The sequence below is a fragment of the Prosopis cineraria genome, unplaced genomic scaffold (assembly GCF_029017545.1).
Source record: "Prosopis cineraria cultivar Desert tree isolate PC_DT_omini unplaced genomic scaffold, ASM2901754v1 PC1, whole genome shotgun sequence".
NCBI classification, from domain to species: domain Eukaryota; kingdom Viridiplantae; phylum Streptophyta; class Magnoliopsida; order Fabales; family Fabaceae; genus Prosopis; species Prosopis cineraria.
In genome coordinates this window covers 50,460,681-50,482,532 of record NW_026555332.1, presented here as the reverse complement: position 1 = coordinate 50,482,532, position 21,852 = coordinate 50,460,681, and the positions used below count along the sequence as shown (strand labels likewise).

The window sequence follows — 21,852 nt, the reverse complement described above, 5'->3', positions numbered from 1 at the left end:
CATCAACTAATTTCTAGGTTCCAACTTTTTAAAAGGGAATTTTCATATCATTTACTTTAGGCTAGAAATTAGTTCTTTATTTAGTAGTTTTAAATAAATCAATCCCAACACAATAAGGGGCTGGTTGATCAAAGGTAACAAAAGATCTTATCACTGTTCCAGCACTTCTAACTAGAAAATGAGCTAAAAAATTTGCTTACCTAAACATAAAATTAATAGAAACAAACTAAGGTCCATTCAACAACAACCTAACATGATTAATAATGTCGCTAAAAGGGTGGTAGTCATTATTGCTTCTGTAGTTAAGGTTAATGGCCTTAGCATAATCTGTGAAGACTTTGATATTCCTATATCCTTTATTCTAGCAAAGCTGCAGCCCTTTTAAAATTTCCATCAATTTAGTTAAGGTAACTAGCATAGTCCTAATACATGTATTAAATCTAATAGCCTAGTTAGCATTGCAATTTCTAATTATCCATCACCATTTAACCGTCCTCACCCATCTTAAGTTTAACCCTTTTCTTAACATTTCCTTTTGCCTTTTTTCCTAAAGTGTAAGACACCTATAAAACATTAAGGTCTAATTGTGCTTTTTAGAGTGTAGCAAGACTCGACCATATTCTATCCACATCATCAATGTTAAAATGTTCTTACATCTACTGTACTAATTATCCTAATAGACATACCCAGATAGAATATGCTAAGGTACCTGTTATGTGAAACCCTTCCCAACTTCATGCTTGAGATTCCATAGCAACAAGTCTTCTCTGCTTAGAGATTCAAAATGCACCCAGAGTTCTGGTTTTACCAGCCAACCTATTATCTTTCAACATGCTTCAATCTTAAAGGAAATGTAGCACATCTTTACTTGAATCATAGCTAAGGGGACACGTGTTTGAAGCAAGAAATCCTCTCTTAGCTCTCAACTCTGTTGCATGCATCTTGGTATTTACCACTAGCCAAAAAAGCACTTTAACTTTCTCAAGTCCATGCCAATGCCAAATCTTGCTCTAGATTCCACTTATCAGATTATCATTAGCTACAATAAAAGAATCATATGCAAAATGAATATTAAAGTTACCATCATTTGATGGTTTTTAGATAAACATAACCTCACTTCTCTAAACTCTTGAAATATGGGTACTAGTTATATTTTGTATAATGTGAATAGGAAGTTAAAGTTCCATTCTTCACAGATACCAAACACCATCCACAGTTATAAGATTAGCAACACATTCCTCCGAATCAAACAAGCGATTAAAAAACATATAAGCAAAAGGAGCCACACAAGGAGCCCAAGTGTCTATCCAGAATTTGGTATTAAGCCTATTACCAATTCTTGACCCAATGCCTTCCATAAAATGTTTGCAATACGTAAAAATACTTCTCCATGTCAGAGATGCTGCTTGTTTCTTCTTTACTACAAGAACATGTGCCACTCCAAACTTATATTTGGATTTTAAAACTTGTATCCACAAAGCATTCCCATTTTACAAAAGCTTCTAGCACGATTTAAAAATAAAAGCCTTATTTTGCTTGTCAAGGGCTTTTATACCCAACTCACTATTCTTCTTATCACACAGGATTTTGCTTTAAGAGAGTAAATAGAATTTCTTCTTTTCTTTATCAGTATCCTGAAGGAAACTTCTACACAGCTTATCCAAATCTAACAAGAGTTTCTTTAGGATTAAGATAGATTGTATATAATAGCTAGGTAACGCAGTAACAATTGACTTGATTAGCACAGCCTGCCCAACTATATTCAAATAATTCCTTTTTCCTACTGGAAAGTCTTCCTTTAGCTTTATCTAAAATTGGTGAAAAGAGCTAAAACAAAGCTCTCTTATGGATGAGTGGGATTCTTGAGTATTTTTCCAAATCTCATGTAAATCTTACTTGGAATAGTCTGCTAAGAGCAAGTGTATTATTAAAGTGCGCACATTCCTAGAACAACACATGTTAGTCTTGCTTTTATTCATTCTCTGGCCTAAGGAATCACATAACTTCTTCATACAACTATTAACTTCAACTTAGTTTCTAGAAGCTTCCACAAACAAAACTAGATCATCTGTAAAGAATAAGTAAGGTATCTTTAATCCCTATTTATTAAGCTTTACTGGTCTCCATTCCTTAGCATCAACCTCATATCATATTAAATGAGGCAATATCTCCATACACAAAGTAAACATATAAGGAGACATGGATCCCCTTAATGGAGACCTCTATATGAAGCAAAAGAATCAAAAGTTTCACCATTCTAAAAGACTTGGAAATTAGCTATTCTAATACAAGACATTATTAAAGTATAGAAATCATTGTCGATTCACAACATAGATAAAGTATCACAAAAGTCCATTCAATTGGATCATACACCTTCTTAAGATCCACCTTAACCACCATCATTCTTGAATTTTTCCTTTTCAAATTCTTTATTAAATGAATTATCTCCTGAACCATAATAATATTATCACTACTTTGCCTTCTCGGTATGAAATTCAATTGATGATGACCTACCACCTTGCTCATGTGTATATAGAGAGAATTTATAATTTTAGGATCTTTTTTTACTAATAATATGATCTAAGGGGTCCTTGAGTGAATTTTTTCCATCTAGTTAATGTGGGTGCATATCAAATCTCTAATTGCTACTAAGCTCTGGGTCATTTATTTAGATGCCAACTACCAAAATGTTGCCTTAAATTTGTTTAATTATTCCAAAAATTCAAAAAGCTTAGAATTGTAAAAACATCTTTAACTATCTTAAGTAAAGGTATTCACGGGATGGGATGAGACCGATACACCCTTATCTTGTGTCCCATCCTGAAAAATTATCATAATTGAATTTTTATCCTGTATCCTATCTCGTTAGAAATGGGAACGGTATCAGGACGTCCCATTGCGCTGATAAAACAGACAATTTAGGTAAAAAATTTAGATAATAACATTCATTAATTAAAATTTTAAATCACATAACTTATTAAATTTAAAACCAAAAAAAATACATGTACATAAATCACAACAATTATTAAATTACATCAATCACAACTACAAATGTGCAACTTAAAGCTAAGTATACATGAGATGTAATGCATTATGATAACAATTACAAGTGATCTCTAAGTTATAAGAGCAATAACAACAAACAAGTCCAGCAAAACATCAAGTCATTGTTTTTTTTCTTTAATTAAAATATATTGAGCTAGTGACTTTTCCTAAAAAAAGTAAAAAATATGATATAAACCAAAGTTATTAACTAGGTAGATATAATAACAAATTATATTATTAATATATTGTAAAAAAAAAGATATTAACATGTATTACTTACTTTATATCATTAAAATTATCAACATAAAAAATTTAGTTTTAAATAAGAATAGCAATTATAGAAATTATAATTAATATAAATATAAATTATATTAATATAATTAATGCATTTAATGCATATATTTTTTAAAAAATAATATCTATCTATGTAATATTCGGGACATCCTGAAAATAATCTCATGTTCTGTCACATCTCAAACCTCTTTTTTGTTTCGTCTCACAAAGCCTCATCTCAATTATTTTTGAATTCAAACAAGACCCGTCTCAATATAATTGAGGTAAAATTAAGCCAATTGGCAAGAATATAAGTTGAAAACTCCTAACCTCAAAATATATAAATCCGTACGAAGTTTCGATGATGACAGGCCAGCGTAACTGCTCAAATGGAAACAACAATAATCAATAGAAAAACTTTTCACCCTTTACAGTGACAAATGACAATTTTTCTCGCTCATAGTGACATTTAATTCAATAAAAGTCTCAAAATTCTGACTTCTCCCCTTGAAAATTGAAAGGAATAAATAAAAAGAAAAACATATGAAAATTCATAAAATTCTCTCAGGATGGTTTTTTTTTCACTGTTTCATGGTCGAAAATTCCATTCCATTACTTCTTATCATATCGAAACATCATTCATATCTTTGAGCTAAAGTTTGTAATAGAGCAGTGGGATCAGTAATTTAGATAGAAAGGGCCCAAAAAAAAAATTGTAGTGAGACCATAAAATATCAATTTAGGAACTTGTGGAAATGTGGACAGCTGAAACACGTCGACGCTTGAATAATTCAATCTGAATGAAATAATTTTTCACTTATTACAAATTATTTTTTGGATTCCGTTGCTAGTACACTTTTGAGGACCGAACACATTAATCTTTTTATGATTAATCAATGTTTGCGTGAGGGATTAGGGACCGACAGATATGGCAGCTTTTCAGGATCGAAGACCGTGTAGGGTTGTGGCATTTCTGCTTTTGCTATTCCTCATTGCCGCAACACTGCCCTACACGTTCCCTGACCCTGTCCTCGTGTGCGTCACGTTGCACTTATTTGACGCTTTTGGGCCCTTTTACAACAGTAGTGAATTGATGATTATAATGCTTTGTAAATTAAAATAACATATTTGCTCACGTTTCCCTGCCTCTTTCCCGGCGGCTAGTAACTGTTGGCTTATCCGGACGATAGCTCGTAGACTTTTTATTTTCTCTGATGAAGATTTTTCAAGGCAAAGACACATCCACGTTGAGTTTATATTTATTTGTTTTATATTTTCTACTTGAAATAACCAAACTGACTTGGTAGAGGGGTGCCAATTTTTCTTTCCGAATAAGAGAGTCCTGTGTCATGCAAAGGTTGAAAGTTGAAAAGCTGGATTTGACTTGTCTCTCTTATGTCAAGATATAATTGGACATTAAATATAAATATTTTTTTAATGATGTAATTTAATTTGAATCTTAATTCGTCCAGAAGAAACTAATCTCATCGGCTAAACCTAATATTTGTTAGTGATTTAGGGTATGTTTGGTTTCTATTCTCATTTTTTATTTTTAAACATTATTTTGTAATGCAATTTTTAAAATTATTTTTCAAAAGAAAATGAAATGAAAAATCATTTAGTTATGTCAATTAAAAAATTTTTAAAAATTTAAAAATAAACTGATAGTGATGGTTATAAATAATTAATGATGATAATTAATAATAAAAATTAATCAAGATAATTATAATTTTTTAATAATAAAATGTAGTGTATTTTAAAAATAAAAATTTAAATAAAAATAACTTGAAATTGTTTCTTTTTTTATTTTTAAAAATAAAAATAATTTTGAAAAAAAATTAAATAAAATTCACTTATCCAAACAAAGTTTTAAAGTTTTTCTGTTTTTAAAAACAAAAAAAAGTTTTTAAAAACAGTAAATAAACAGGATCTTAATTTATCTTCTTTAGGGCAGCCAAAAGTATCATAACTTTTTTCGTGTAAATTTTGATTTTTGCATGATCGAGATCAATTTTGGATTCAAATTTGATGGGGCGTAGATCACGGATTCAGAGAGTTTCTGGAAATAACAAGGACTGGACTCTATTTCAATTGGGAGGTTAGTATACGTCATACGTATAGAGAGAGTATTAGCGTGGCAGATTACCTTGCGAAGAATTAATGCCAATGGAGTGGGCAACAATTTGCTGATGATTCATTCAACCCCTGATAGCTGTGGGGAACTGATGCAGAAGGACTTAGGATGCAACTCTTAAGCCGTGTTTTCTGGTGTTTTAGTTTATTTTTACCTTGTAATTCCTCTCAAGCGTTATGCTTGCCTTTGTATTAAAAAAAGAAAAAAGAAAAAATTATCGGGCTATGAGTTTCGTTCGGCCACTTCTAGTTTTAAGGGCAATAGATAGCCTATCTCCCTCTCAATTATATTCATGGGCCACAAAGAAATCAAACATGCCGATCTCGGACTCGGTTAGGATGAGCACTGTGGTGCTCTACGCCGTGTATTGCCGTTTGGCAGTGTTTTTCGTTTATTTTGCTTTTTTTAAACCACAAATTTATTATTAATTTATTATAATAATAAATAATTATTATAAATTATTATAAAAAAATAAATATTAAAATGTTAAAATTGAATTTAAATAGTTCAAATAAAAATTTTGATTTGAACATTGAGAACTGTATTGAAAAAAATAAAAAATGATCTGAATAATTTAAAATAGGAATTGACTTTAGTAAAATGAGCTAGTTTTTTACACTCTAATAAATTAATATTTGAATTTCTATTAAGAGAAGTACCTATATTTAATACTTGATCATGCCTTGAATGATATTATCTCTTATAGATAAATAACTGTGCAAAATTAATAAAATAAAAAATATTTTTGGTCACAATTTTAATTTTTTTCATAATCAAAATTTATATATGAACTGTTTAGGTTAAATTTTAATGAGTTAAACTATTTAGATTTAATTTTAACATCTTAATATTTATTTATTTATTAAATATTAAAATAATAATTTTATACTATTTATTTATTATTATTATAATAAATTGTGGTTAAAAAAGCAAAAAAAAAAAAACACTACCAAACAGTAGTGTTTTGGTGTTGAGCACCACAGTGTTCATCTTAGGATGAGCACTGAAACCAATTCCAAACATGAAGGTGAAAATCATACGTTCGCATTTGGTACTCATCACACCGATGAACATTGAGTGCTCATCACACGTGACCAAATTGTGACTTTTGATTTTAGCTTAAAATGATTTTTACTGTTCATTTTAAATTAATTTTTAAATATTATATTTATTAATATAAAAATTATAAAAAATTTTGATGTTAAATTTGAACTATTTAGAGTATGTCTATATGATATGTAAAAATAATAGAAATATTTAATACTAAACTGAGTCATGCATACTATAGTTAAACTGTCTAGAGTACATCTAGACAGTCAAATTATAAATACTATGAAAAATTTTAATTTTAAATTAGACCTTTCAGATTAAATTTGTACTAGTCAGATTGATAATAAATAAATTAATTAAAAAAATATATTTTGATAAATGTAATTGAAAATAAAAAAATTTAAATTTTGATGGTCCAGATCTCATCAAATATTAAGGGTATCATGATTCTCATTCTTGAATGAGTATAGAAGACAGTCCAGATATAACATTAAGATTTTTTATAATTTTTATATTAATAAACATAATATTTAAAATATTTAAAAATTAATTTAAAATGAACGGTTGAGATTATTTCAAGATGAAATGAAAGGCCACGATTTGGCTACGTAATAATGAGCGCTCGGTGATGAGCACGAATGCAAACGCAAAAACCATAACTGTTAGTCGCATTGGATTACTATGGGAGGACAAAGTTATGGCAAAACTCCGTTAGGACTCACAACAGAGGGAGAGAGAGAGAAGAGTGAGGGAGGGAAGTCTTGGTGCTCTGAGAATGCAGATGGAACTGGCTTTCACACACTGGCCTCTTATAAAAACCACTCACAACTGGGATTTTGCGCTTCATGCATGAAATTACTATGCCACAGTAATTCAAATATGTAGGAGAAAATTGCACGTAAGAGCCCACACATGTTACACTTAGAAACCCAAACTTTTTCAGTATCATGATAAAGTCCCATTCTACAGTTGGCTTATATTGGAGCTTGACCTGCCAAGAGTGAATAACCCGAAAATGCTATTTACAAACCGGGATGATTCTAGCTAGTTTATACACACACGCACATATTAAATGTATATCATATGCAGAGTTCTCCCTGCTAGTTTTATAGATAATTATATTTAAGTTAGTAAGAAAAAAGTTTTATAATTAAATAATTTCGTCTCAATCACAAAAATATATAAACACGTACTCCGCCAAAAAAAAAAAAGGTGGATGCTGTTGCGAATCAACGGTGAAGTTAAATTACCTACTGGGGTGGATATGTAACTACGGAGATATATGTAGAAAAGGGATATTACTTTCTTGGACAATTTCTACCTGCTAGGTCTATCAGGTGCCTGTCTTTACCGATGAGTCAAGTTACGTTGGAATAATTTATCTATTCTTTGCCTTTCTTCGTTATTCATGTGAAACCGCGATATATATATATATATATATATGCACGCACACACAAAAGGGACCCTCTGCATGGTCCAAAATCGAAACGACCTCAAGACACAAAAAGCTCTCAAATATAATTCGTTGCCATTAAATCTTCCTCTCATATATATACATATTTAGATCTTCATGTCAAGCTCCTCAAACCCTCAATCACTGCAGCCTCCTGACCACAAGGTCACTTTTGGAGAAGTATTGTTTCGCCTCTTGTCTCCAAGAAGTAATAATTCTAGTTCTAGCATCAATAATCGCGAGTCCCCAGCGCCACTTCAAGCATGGCTAGGCCAAAACGTGTATCCTTCATTGACCCCAATGCGTATATTTTTCTTCTCCCTCGGCCTCATGAGCTCCTTGTTAGCTTATGGCAGCTTCACGCAGACTGAGTTCTACAAATCAAGCCATTATCCAAGACAGCTTCTCTTTGTGGCCGCGTTAGTATGCCACTCTCTTTGGCTGATCTTAGTCCTCTTCTTCAGATTCTGCACCGTGGATCGTCACCATTACGCGTTGAAATCGCTCGGAGAAGTTGTGGTTCTTGTTCTGGTGTCTTGTCTGATGTTGGAAATCGGACACAAGCATCGAAGTCATGGATCGGACGAGGTTGCGGTGTTGGCAACGTGTATCTTCCTTGATGTTGATGCGATTTGTTTGATCAATCTGCTAACGCCTGGCCATCATTTCTCCCTGTTGGATTCCATTGTTACGTTAACGTTGCACGTGGGCTTGCTGGGAATGGGAAGCATTCATCTGAGAATATTTGCTATGTGTCTGGTTTTTCTGATTCTGCTCGTCAAGAATTTTCAATGGCGACACGTGGGTGATGCTCAAGCTACTTCGAATGAGCAGCATCAATTGGTTTGGGTTGCTCTTGAAGTTTGATTGATAACTTGTTTCCCAGTTAATTTATTGAGCACCATCACTAATAAAATAATTGGTGCGCAACATGTACTTAATGGTGTGTTGTTTCCTTCTTTTTTTTTAATGATGTTTAATTGCTTGATTGATTATATATCAAATGTAAATAAGGCGATCGATGGTCTATTCACTCTGTTGGAATAATTTTACTTTTCTATTTTTCTTTAATCTCGAGGACTTCATCATATGTTTTACTTCTTCTATTTAAAAATATAAAATATTTTTAATTGAATCTAACCCCCCAGTAGAGTAATTACCTACTTTTAAATTAACTCTATCTTTTTACATTTACACCTGTTAAAAAACCTACAATAAATATAAAGTCATTATTAATAGGGTTACTTTTGAAAAAGGTAATGATTATATCTCGAAAGACTAAAAATGTCTTACATTTTTTAACATCTAACTCTTCAAAAAATTTCTTATATATTTTTAAAGGGAGGAAATATTTTTTAGGTATTCATTATCCAAAATGGCTGCTGTGAACAAAGATATTAGGATTTATGTTGGGAAAGGTGTCGTGGTGGTGTAGTTGGTTATCACGTTAGTTGGTTATCACGTCAGTAAAACACTGAAGGTCTCCATCTAGTTTGAGTCTGGGCGATACCATTTCTTCACTTGTATATTTTTATCTTTTCGTCACTCTAATCTTTCCAAGTTTGTTCTCTCTCTCTCTCTCTCTCTCTCTCTCTCTCTCTCTCGCTCCATGGTCTGGTTCATGTGTAATCAATCTATCAATGCGATATTATCCTTGTGCTTGAATTCCTTCTTGTTGCCTTTTTCTCCCTGTAAACTTTCGTTTCCGTATGTAATTAAAAAATGTGAATTAAAAATACTAGTATGCATATTTTCAATCTAATTATATGAACAGCAAGTTTTTATCCGTTCTCTGTTAATGTTGTACCACATCGTATGCTTCAAAATAGCATTGTTTCCTCGCTGTGTTTTGAATTGAAAAAAAATATGTGAAAGAGAGAAAATTAAAAAAAAATACGGGACAAAGATATTTTTTTGACCTTTTTCTCTTCTGATTTTTCACCTTTTTATGTCAGTCATGTCCCTTTTATTTTATTTTCAAATTTTTTAAAATTTCTATTTTCCTCTCATCCCAAACTTGAAACAGAGAAATTTGTATGACCACTTATGCATTATAACTATTCATAACCTTTGAAGTCACGCGCACGAACATTTTAGAAGATCTTTTCGTTTTTTGCCGTGAAGAAAAACAATCTTTGTCACTGTGTTACTGTCACACCAACAATATATATATATATATATATATTTCTTCCATTAAAAAATATAAGATATTTTTAATCAAATTTCACCCTCAATAAAATAATTACTTGCTTTTTAATTAATTCTATCTTTTTATGTTTACTCCTATCAAACACTCTATAATAATTATAAAGTCATTATCAATGGAGATACTTTTAAAAAAATAATAATTACATCTTAAAGAATTAAAAATACTTTATATTTTTAAATACTCAATGTTTTGAAAAATAATTTATATTTTTTAATGGAAGGAGTTTATATTTACCACCCCACGAAGCCTCATCTTTTGCAACAACACTGCCTTGATAAATTTCGCCCACGTAGATTTTTTTCCCATTGCTCCTTCTAAGAGCAGTTTGTTATTTGAACAAGCTTTTTAATATTCCATCATTATTTTTAAATTCATAATTACTTTTTATTTAATTTAAAAAATTGAAAATAAAATAATAAAATAACAGTTATCTGAAGATGGATATTATGAATATGTTTATCGGAAAAAGCATGTAAAACATATGAGAGTAGGTGGCTGCATGTCAAGTTCTCGAATAATTAGTCTTTCCAAAAGATGTATATATGAAGAGCTGAGGAATCAATCCAGTGAAAAATTTGCAATTGGTCTCCCAAAACAAAATGCATGCAATTAGAACAAAATTTGTGTGCATAGATGATCCTTGACGTTACTCAAGCGAAGATGAATGACAGGAATATTATTATTCGGTTAACATTTACCTAATCTTTTAGGCTAAGCGATTCCTCATAATGCTTGATTCCTTTCCTTCAGTAGCTGATTACCAATAACAGAAGCCATTGAATATACCTGCCTTCAAAAAGGTTCCAAAATATGCTTTGGAAGCAGTATATAAAACCACATTAGAACGCTGCAATCTCTCTCACAGACCTTCGTAACAAATCCAAACAAACCAGCATGTTGAGCAAAAGGATCTGAATCGGAGTTCCGGAATGGGTGGCTTTGGGAATGCTTCACCTCCTCATGAAATACCAACGTGACCAGCAGCTTGGTCATGCTGTTCAAAGAGGAAGATCGGAACCAAAAGCTTAATTTTATATCTTCGTTTGAAGACCCCAATGCGTATATTTTGGCTCCGCCAGATATTCTGCTAGTTTATTTCAGGCATTCACGGAGACTGAGTCCTACAAATCAGGTGACGGCTGGATATATATCTTCCTCAAGAAATCCCTCTTTCATATAGAAATAAAGAAAATCGATTCTTGCAAATTTTCTAGGAGGTGAAAGCCAATGGAGACACATGTACACAAATTTTCATGCTGAGTAAATGGTACATGTGCCATTTTTGTTTGTGTAAATAATATGCGAAGACAACGAAAAAGTGACCAGATGAATGAAAATGATTTTACTTGGTAATGATGACGTGATTCATATTCACGAGGATGTGAGTTAAGATTCTGCTATATATCGATACAAGACTTTATTGGTTACGATCATAAATACTTTCATCAATAAAACATGTCTTGATGGGTAATTTTCGTGTAACATTAGTGCATTTGTAATCGCATAGCTGCTCTTAGGAATGCAATTTTCTGTAGTTTGTTGTCTTCAGATGTTAATCAAGCCCCTTTGTATTAAATAGCTAATGTAAAGTTTGCAAACGCATCACGCATCACCTCAAGGTAAAATGTTTTTTTTTTCAAAAAAAAAAAACAAGACTAGTCAAAAGTGAGAAAAAGAGAGAGCATTTTTTATGAACTACAAATGATTCCGTTACTTCACAATTTAAGCGATATTTTGATATTTTATTTATTTATTTTACATTTTATATATTTTTCACCCAATCAAATCTAAGAATAGAAAGATATTTTCACTCTTCTTTAAACATCAAATCAAATATATATCAGAACGTATGGATGAAATATATAATTAATCTGGGGGAACGACCCTTCAACCATAAAAAAGAAGTATTTATGTTATGGCATCAATTCAACCATAAAAAAGAAGTCAATTTATCCCAGCATTAGATTAGTAAATAAATTATACTCAGCTCCAGAGGCATCGTGTATCAGTAAGAAAATCGCCACAAGAGAAGCTGCTATGCACATGAAGCGCAAATACACATTACTCCTTCTCAGTCCTAACCCAATTTATAGGGTAACTTTTACTTAATTCATACAAATTAGAAAAAGTTTGTTATATAAGTAATGGATAGTTTTGATCTTTTCTTTTCAAAAATTATCTTAAATATCTAACATTACCCTTATATAAAAATCCACCTATTTTATCAACCAGAATTCGCTCCTGTGTGATGTATGGGAAAGATTTTATCATATATAATGTAAAATATTATAATTTTGAAAAATTAGTTCATTGCAGATTAATACAATGATTCTTTCAATTTGCTTAATGGAATCTTCAACCTATATTATTTTCCTATTTATTTAGCATTAGTTATTTATTATATATTATTTTATTATTTTAGGATGATTATAATATCTAAAGCATGCAAATGCAATTATATAATAACTTAGTAAATTCTATTGTGTAAGATGATACATAAAAGAAATAGGTCTTTCTTTTAATAAATGAGAAAAAAGCTATCACTAGAAATTTTCAATAGTAAAAAAAGAAAATGAGACAAACAAGATTTCAATGAACAGTTTGGTTTATAAGAAAAGTTTTAAATGCTTAAGAAAATAAAAGTTATATCTTAATTCATTTTAAAGTGGTTTTTTCCACACCAATCTGCTCTTTGCTCTCTAACTTTATTTATTCTTAAGATATTTTTTCCAATTACATGTATTTTACATATATGTGAACTCGTTGTGGGTGACTGTCCCTTATCTCATATGTTCTAACCCATTATTATATATAATTTTTTATAAAATAAAAAAACATCAAAAAAAAAAAAGCAAAGAGAGATATGATCGCTCTCATGAGATCACAATAACAAATTATTTGAAGTATTTCAAGTGTCAAATCTACAAAAAAATTATGCTTTTACTAATTTAAATAATTAATAGTTCAAGAAAAATAAAAAAATGAATAATTTGATGAAAATATAAAGAATAAAATAAATCAAGAAAATGATGATGATGAAAACACAATCACTTAAAGCATTAGGATTTAGGATTCACCTTATAGTTATCAGTTTCTATTCTTTGAGTTGGCTCTGATCAATTATAGTGATAATTATTCTTAAAATGTCATAATATTCTATCAAATTATTAGTCCCTTTTTAATTAGCATTAAATTCATTTTCACAATACCCAAGCAACTAATTAAATCGTAAAGTTATAGTTTAAGTTATCATAAATTTCTATAATTATTCCTAAACTAGTTATTTATGTCTATTTCTCTATATCTAAATTTTTTTTCACCTCCCAGTCCATCAAGATTACCCATAAATTTAATTAAATGATGGCCAGTTATTAAATCAATATGAAAAATAAGATAAATAAATATAATTAAAAGAGGCAAAAATATTCATAAATACAAATGCAAAGAATTAAAACAAAAAAATTAGAAAACTAATTCCTCAATTAGGTTACATCCCTATCCCAACTGAGTAATTTAGAAACATGTAATAAAATCAAATAATACCATTCTAAAATTTTTAATCATGAAAAACAATCAAAAACAAAATTAAAGAGTAAAAAAAAATAATTATGAATTATAGAACTCCTCAACGATCTCGCTTTTAGTTTTTAAAATGCTTTTAAGAGTTTCAAATATCTCAAAAAAAATTCTTAAGATACTCAAATAAGTAATTGAATACTTTTTTCTTATTAAAGGAGAGTATTTATAATTGAAGTAGAGACTCCTCCTCTTGTTCCCTGTAGATGTGAGACTCTAATATTAGACATATCATGTGATGTGCTTGCTCCTTCCATCCACACACACACACATATATAAAAAAAAAAATTTCATTCTTTTTTTTTATTACATTTTCCTCTTTTATTTCATCTATTATTTTCCTACAAAATATAAAGAAGAATTATATGAATAGATTTTATATCAAAATTTATTTTTATCTTATAATTAAGTGATAAGAGGAAAATTATATAAATATTAATTAAATAAATATAAAATTTTAATAAATATAAATATTAATTAAATAGATATAAAATATTAATAAATATAATCAAATCAAAACTAAAATTTATATCTATTTAATTATTAAATATGCACTTATTAAAGTAATGTAATGAGGATAGTCAAATAATTAAATATATTAGATCTCATGGGACATTAATATTTTACTTAATTCAAGAAAAATAGAGAGGAGGAAGAAGAGATTTTAAATTTAATTTAAAAATATAAATAAAAAAAAAAAATCAATTAAAAGCTTTCAACTATATTTCTTCATTTTTCAAAATCAAACTGTCATAGTATAAATAATAGATCAAAATGATGCCAAAAATTTAAATAATACCGGTCATCTTTTTAAATTTGTTAACTTCATACGTATTTTTTAAAAAAAATATTAATAACAACATGCAATTCAAAATTTATTATTCATTGCATGTTAGAAATGTAAGAAATAATACTTATTTTATAAGTAATTTAAAATTTAATATTTTTATACTCTCTCCGTTTAAAAATATAAAATATTTTTAATCAAATCTTACTCTCAATAAAGTAATTACCTACTTTAAAAGTAACCATATCTTTTTATATTTATTCCTATTAAATACCTTACAATAAATATAAAGTTATTTATCAATAGCATACTTTTAAAAAAAAGATAATGATTATACCTTAAAAATTAAAAATACTTTATATTTTTGAATACCCAACTTTTTAAAAAATATTTTATATTTTAAAACGTACATGTTAAGAGTATAAATAATACTTACTTTATCCCATAATCGTTCACCTTATTCGATTTACAATTTTGGAGTAAATAATTATGCGAAAACATATTTAGTAATTTACAACCCCATGAAAATTTAAAATTTTAACAATATATTATATCTCAAAATTTATTACCCCATAAATCATGTATAGTTATAAGTCATTCAAAAAATATTTTGAAAATAAAAAATCTAACATAATTTCATAAAATTTTAAAAGAGCTAAAATAAAAATATGACTTAAAAAATTTTTTATCGTGTTAATTATTTTTAAAAATATGCTTTTAAAAATTATGATTAAAAATATTTTTAATGAAATGATTTCAAAAACAATAAAATTTTTGCTTTTTACTGTAGATATACAGTAATATTAATTTTATTGCCGCCGCCACCGATAATAATAATAATGGTGGTGGTGGTGGTGGTGGTGTTCAGCCGCACATTAATTATCTCTTTTATCATCCCATTAATTTCTGTCCCCATCTTCATTACACTACGGGATTTTTTTTCCCCCAAAGAAAATAACCCAAGACAGTAAGAAGCAAAGTTACAAACTCGCAACATTAGATTGGCATATATATTTTTATTTTATTTTTGCATTTTTCTGGGTTTCCTCCTTCAGGCATAATTGCTAATTTTATAATGTGTAATCTTCGAGCGGGGGAGGGGGAGGTCCGCTCTTTCCTTCGTTAAATATTCTTTTTGTAAACATTAATCAAGGTAGATCGACCAAGGAATCTCCCAAAGTAAAAGCATGTAATTAGATTCTTGTCTGTCCTTATTCCTTACCCGAGGAAAAGGCACGGAACAAGAACATACATCACTTTTGGGTCTTCTTTGCTAGAAATGTAAGCTATGAATCCGCATCAAGGTAAGGAAGAGAAAAGAAAAGGTTAAGTCACAAGTCCTCTTTCTAAAACAATTCACCTTTATTCCATTCCTTCAATCGTTGATCTGGAATAAAGGCTTCCAATATACCTCCATTCAAAGTGGGGGCTAAGTCATGCACAGACCATGCGGAAATGGGAATCGGATGTTCAGGAGCTGGAACCACTATAAAGGCCCACCACAACGATTCAAATTCTCCCACAGCACAACTCACCCTGAGACACACACCCAGAGAACATGCCCAAGTGAAACCAACTAAACCCTCCACCTTATTAGCAACGAACCACTCGAGTAAAAAGATCAAGCTTTTGGAATGAATGGCATTGGGAACTTGCGTAGCCTAACCATGAGATGACATTATACCCACCATGATCATGGAGGCTTTGAAATGCATTGAAACCCAGAGCCCAAGGTTCTCCTTTGTTGACCCCAATGCATATATTATAATTTCTGCTCAAATTTGTTTTTGTGCCAGGTAGAAATTTTGATAGAGGCTGAATTTTACAAGGCAGCTTCTTTGTTGGTGCATAAATGGCAGATGCAAATATAAGCTATCAGTCTGTTCATAGGGATTTTGTTTAATATTTTCTGTCGATTTTAACCCCCTCCCCCTTAAATATGTGCGTGTAGAGGTAGTAAAACCCAAAAATCTCATGCACTAAGGTAGGATTTCACGAGGGAGGTAAGTGATGGTGAGGATTTGAACCTTCTGGACCGAATCAATTTTGCTTCTGCATTGTTTCAAGCATCTGTTTCCTTGGACCAATTTCCTTCATCACTTGCTTGGCAATCTCCATGTGTGCAATATGCATGGTTTTCAATGCTGTTGAAGAGAAGGGGAGGAGCTGAGTTTTGCATTCATGAAGATTGCCCAACAAGTGTCTGAAAGAAATCACACTAAGAAAATAAGTACTTGGGGAATAATATAAGCTGAATTGACTCTGCCCAAGGGGCTCAAATCCTCAAAATCACTAATCTTTCTCCCAAAATCCTACCTTTGTGCAGAATTAAGGAAAAAAAAAAAAATTTGACATTCTTAGGTTTTACTACCTATTTAGGCACATATTTTAGGATGTTAAAATCAACGAAAATTTAAAACTTAGTAAACAAAATCCCTGTGTTATTGACATTTATGTATACGGAGTAAATTTAATTTATTTTTTGTAAGAAATTTATATAAAAAAATAAAGTAAACCCCTCTAAAATCCCTATGTTGTCGTAAGATGTTTGCTTCCTTGATGACAAATTATTAATGCAACTCAGTTAACATGTCTCATCTTGAGCGGAGCTCAATGCATTTGACGAACTGCGTATCAATTTGGACGTCTTATCAACTTATCAATTTCGTTGGAAGATTAGATTTGGAGCCATGCTTGCTAGACCAACCACCCTACCCAAGAGATGCCATTTATAAATGTCACATATCATGATACTAATGAATTTGATTCCAATTGCTGCTCCGCAACTTTTTAATCATATGCTTGTCTAGGAAGTCAGGTAGACAGGTACTACAGTGCTACAATCACTGCATCCAAGAACAGAAGGAAAATGAAATCTGAGATAGCAAGTATTCATCCTATAAGTTAAAGGATCACATATTCAAGACGGAATAAAATAATATTCCTAATTTCTTTTAATATCTTTCTCCCCCCGTTTTCATCGTGGTCCCACCCAGAGAGTATGGAAGAATAATACAGTGGCATAATATTTTCTGGAAATGGCAGTTAGAACTTATGAAACCATCAAAAATCTAAGACAAAACGTGAATAGCAAATTGTAGGAGATCTTCATCACACTTACCAGAGAATACATAAAGTCATAAATAGGAATATGCTGCAGGGAGTCCAATTTTACCAAACAAACCGAGGTACGGTACTCAGCAATTCAGCATTAATCTATATCTAGCAAGAACTAGTTCTACTGAGGCATAACACGGGTGCATCATATTCAATCTATCTCCCACATTTCTAAAGCAGCATACATCGTGCCATATATTCACCAGACAGGTCCTCCGCACAGATTTTCAAAACTGTGCACATTCATACCCCGTACGCATCATTTGTTGAAGTCAGAATGTCACAATCCTCTTCAAGTATTCGATAACAAATAACTCTCATTCTTTTCCATTTGCTTCTCCTTTTCCTTAACCTTATTCATCAGTTTAGGCCGTGGCTTCATTGGCTTCAAATAACCAGCCTGTAGCCTCACCATTTCCCTCAAAATCTCAATTAATTTGCTCTCAATCTCTAACCCATTTGGCTCAATCACTCTCAAAGCTCTTGCCACAGCCTCCATGGTGCTCACGCACCCGGAAAAAGGCTCCTTCCTCAAGATCAATTCGGAGTCATGTATACTTCCACCGCTCACTTTTTCATCGATCTCCAAACAAACCCTAGTCGCAAACTTCGAAAGAAACTCCTCGCTGGCCTTCACCATTTCCCTCGCGTGCTTCCACGTTCCATCAAAAACATCAAAACCACATCTTCTCCATTGTTTCGGAGCCAGTCCGATGCATTGAGGTGATCGATATTGACGGCCGGCGAAGAGTGAGTTGGCGGAAAGAGATATATGGCCTTGGGAGATTGGTCGAGTTGTGCGGAGAGGCCAGGATGGAGACGTCGGCCGACAATGGCAGTGGCGTTGAGTAGTGCCTTGGTGAGAATTGGAGTGGTGGAGAGCTTGTGCTGTGCCTCGTGGGGGTGGTGAAGGATCACTACTCGGGTCGCGGTTTGGATAGGGTGCGATGGAAGGACGTGGCAGAGGCACACCGGACCAGGGCGCGAGCAGTTGGAACAGATGAAACGACGATGCGACGGTGACAATGGTTCAGGCATACGGACGGCGATCAGAGTTGGAAGATCGCGCGTGGGTTCATCTGATTCAAGGTCCATCTAAAGCCAAATTTCTTTCTGCTTCCTCCTCCTCCACTTCTTCTCTCTTTTTTTTTTTGATAGACTTCTTCCTTTTTTTATAGCCTTTGCACCCATTATTGTTATGGACCTAACTTGAGGTTGGGCCTGATCTGGATTAAGCAGACGTTTTTCTGACCAAACCCTTAAAAAAAACAAAAGAAGGGGCCCATAACTATGATACCATAATTCGGGTCAAACTAGAGAGATCAGTCCGACCTCGCCTGAAAAAAGTTAGGGTGAGCTTGATTATATGATACTTTAATTACAATCTGAATAAAACCTACTTGAATTGAGCCCGATTTGAATTAGTCGATTGCTGAAAGTACTAGCTTTATGTGTATGTAGAGTCGATAATCAAACAAAACTTAATGGGCTAATCCAAACAAGCTCAAAAAAAGTTAGAATTGATTTTGACTATATGAGTTTTTTTTAAAGGGTATGATACTTTAAACTCAATTCAAATAAGCCCAACTCACTCAAAATATTAACTCTACTACTATCACCACGTAACACAACTTTCTTCCTCTATTTTTTTCCCTGTATATATCTAAAACTATGAAAAAATTACATACAGATTTTACATAAAAAAATTAATTATTACAAAATTCATTAACACAGTTGTAAATCGTCTTATATCAATTGTTAACGGATCTGGCAGTAATTATTTTTTTGGTTTTGTATGGGACTTCAACATAGTTTTTCCTAAAATTATTTTGCAAATTGATACCCCTGGATCATACCCTTTAAAATTACCCTCTAAAACTATGGAAAAATTACATACGGGTTTCACATAAAAAAATTAATTACTATGAAATTCATTAACAACACAGTTGTAAATCACCTTATGTCAATTGTTAATGAATCTTGTAATAATTAATTTTTTTTGTATGGAATTTCAACATAATTCTTCCTAAAATTATTTTGCAAGATTGATACTCCTCGATCATAAACCATTATTCAAATGGCATCTATTAATAATATATCTAATTTTTTGTTTGTGCTAATGAGTATCTTGGATCATAAATTATCATTCCAACAACATCTTAGACCATGATTTCTTAAAATGAGCATTTGGATCATAAACTTTTACTTGGATAGCAAATTATCCAGCCATTAATCTACATATAACTGGATATTTTTTATTTTGCGGGATCCAATTAAATGTTGATGTGATATTAATCCTTTCTTGATGTTATGCTAGTTAGGTTACACAGCTATCAATGTTGTATAGATAAACAAGTGGGGGATAGTTTGATCAAAATTTACAAGTTAAGGAGAGTTTTTACTTATTTAAAGAGTTCAGGGTCTAAGATATTATTTTATTTGAATAATGGTTGAGAGCTTAGGATGCTCAGTAATGCCTTTTTTATAAAAAAAAATACTATATAAGACTAAATATAAATGACAAGTCATCTTCAAGGTAGTGTCACCTTTCTAATTTAAAAGAAATCAGTTTAAACCTAATATTAGCATATTTATGTGGGAAAATTAATTTTTGATTCTTATAGTTTTTATTTAGTTGTAACTCAGTTTTTAAACTTTGATTCGTTATAACACGGTTCATGAAATTTTAACTTGGTTATAAATCAATATTTGAAGTTTTAACCTTTTAAATATTAATCCTTATATTTTAATCAATAAAATTAAAAAGATTAAAAATATTTTAAAATTTATTATAATATTTTAAATTACTAAACCACTTTAATCCTTATAAATATTAAAAGTTTAAAATAGTTTTAATCTTTATAAATTTATTTTTTAAAATATAAAAATTAATGTTTAAGAGGTTGAAATTTAAGGACTAAATTATAAGAGGCAAAGTTCAGGGATTAATTTATTATTGAGTCAAAACTTCAAAGATTGAGTTATAATAAATCAAACTTAAGAGACTAAGTTACAATTAGGTCAAAATGACAAGAACTAAATGATTAATTTTATCAATTTGTGCCATCAACTCATTGTCCCTTTTTCATGGGGAGGGATTATGTTAAGAGTAAAATTTAAAAAAAAAATGCAAACAGTTTTTTTCCAAGGCAATCACCCAATTTCAAAAGGTTTTTCCCGATCCAGTCTGAGATATTACCTTTGTTTAATAAAAAAGACAAACAATATAACCGACCACAAAAAATGAAATGCTAAACCTTATTTTTAGGAGAAAATAAGCGTTCCAATTTTTTTTCGATATCCAATCCAATCGATGCATTTGGCCAAAAGAAATCCAATCGATCCAAAGTGTTTCATATTAATGACCCAAAATGCTTTCCGCTCCAAAATCATGAGCATCGTCTTTCAGAGTCCTTCCAGATTGATGCTAGTAAATCATCTCTTCTTGACCCAAAAAACTTGAAGTTATAGATACGCTGTAATAATAGCTCTTGGTGAGTTGCATTCTCCATTTATATATACATGATCTGAATAACGTATGACTTCTGCATGCTTAATTCAAGCTTAATGTGTGTTTATTTGTTTTATTAGGACTTAGCATTGGATCAAGTGTAAGTTAGACTCTTTCTATTTCTCTGCCCTGCCTTCGCGCATCTATTGATGTTTCCAGCTTCGTTGTTTAGATTTTGGCGTATTTTAATGACTTTATAGTTTGATTCTTGCCCTGGCTCACTGTGATGGCTAACAATGAAAATGAAAGTTATGACTTCCTCCTGATGACGACTCGCTGAATATATGGGTTGGCCAACTTGTGTGTTAGTTTTCTGCGTTCGAGCTAACTAGATAAGGCGCAGCTTGAATAATTCAATTGGTATCATGTAAAAATGCATTCAAGTTCATATGGGTTCGGTCATGGATAGGGAATTCTGAAAATCCCTTATAAATCAAAAATAATGCATACCACATCTAATATTTTGTCACGCCTCCGACACAACTTTTCTCCAACTATTATTTTTATCATGTGGCGCGTTTAATTTTTTTAGGAAGAATTCTGAAAATCCCTTATAAATCAAAAATAATGCATACCACATCTAATATTTTGTCACGCGTCCAACACAACTTTTCTCCAACTATTATTTTTATCATGTGGCGTGTTTAATTTTTTTGGAAGAATTTCATTTAAGAATCATAGAAGCAACTTATCTTCG

At 31.1% G+C, this 21,852-nt stretch overlaps 1 protein-coding gene across 1 annotated transcript; it reads right to left on the bottom strand.

Moving 5' to 3' along the window:
• Nucleotides 1–17,183: 17,183 nt before the first annotated feature.
• LOC129305545 (tRNA-uridine aminocarboxypropyltransferase A) lies at nt 17,184–18,776 on the bottom strand. The gene is given in 3 exon segments (XM_054945548.1): nt 17,184–17,373; nt 17,649–18,319; nt 18,322–18,776. Coding segments are annotated over 2 exon segments (801 nt in total). The 5' UTR covers nt 18,740–18,776; the 3' UTR covers nt 17,184–17,373; nt 17,649–17,936.
• Between the last annotated feature and the right edge of the window lie 3,076 nt (nt 18,777–21,852).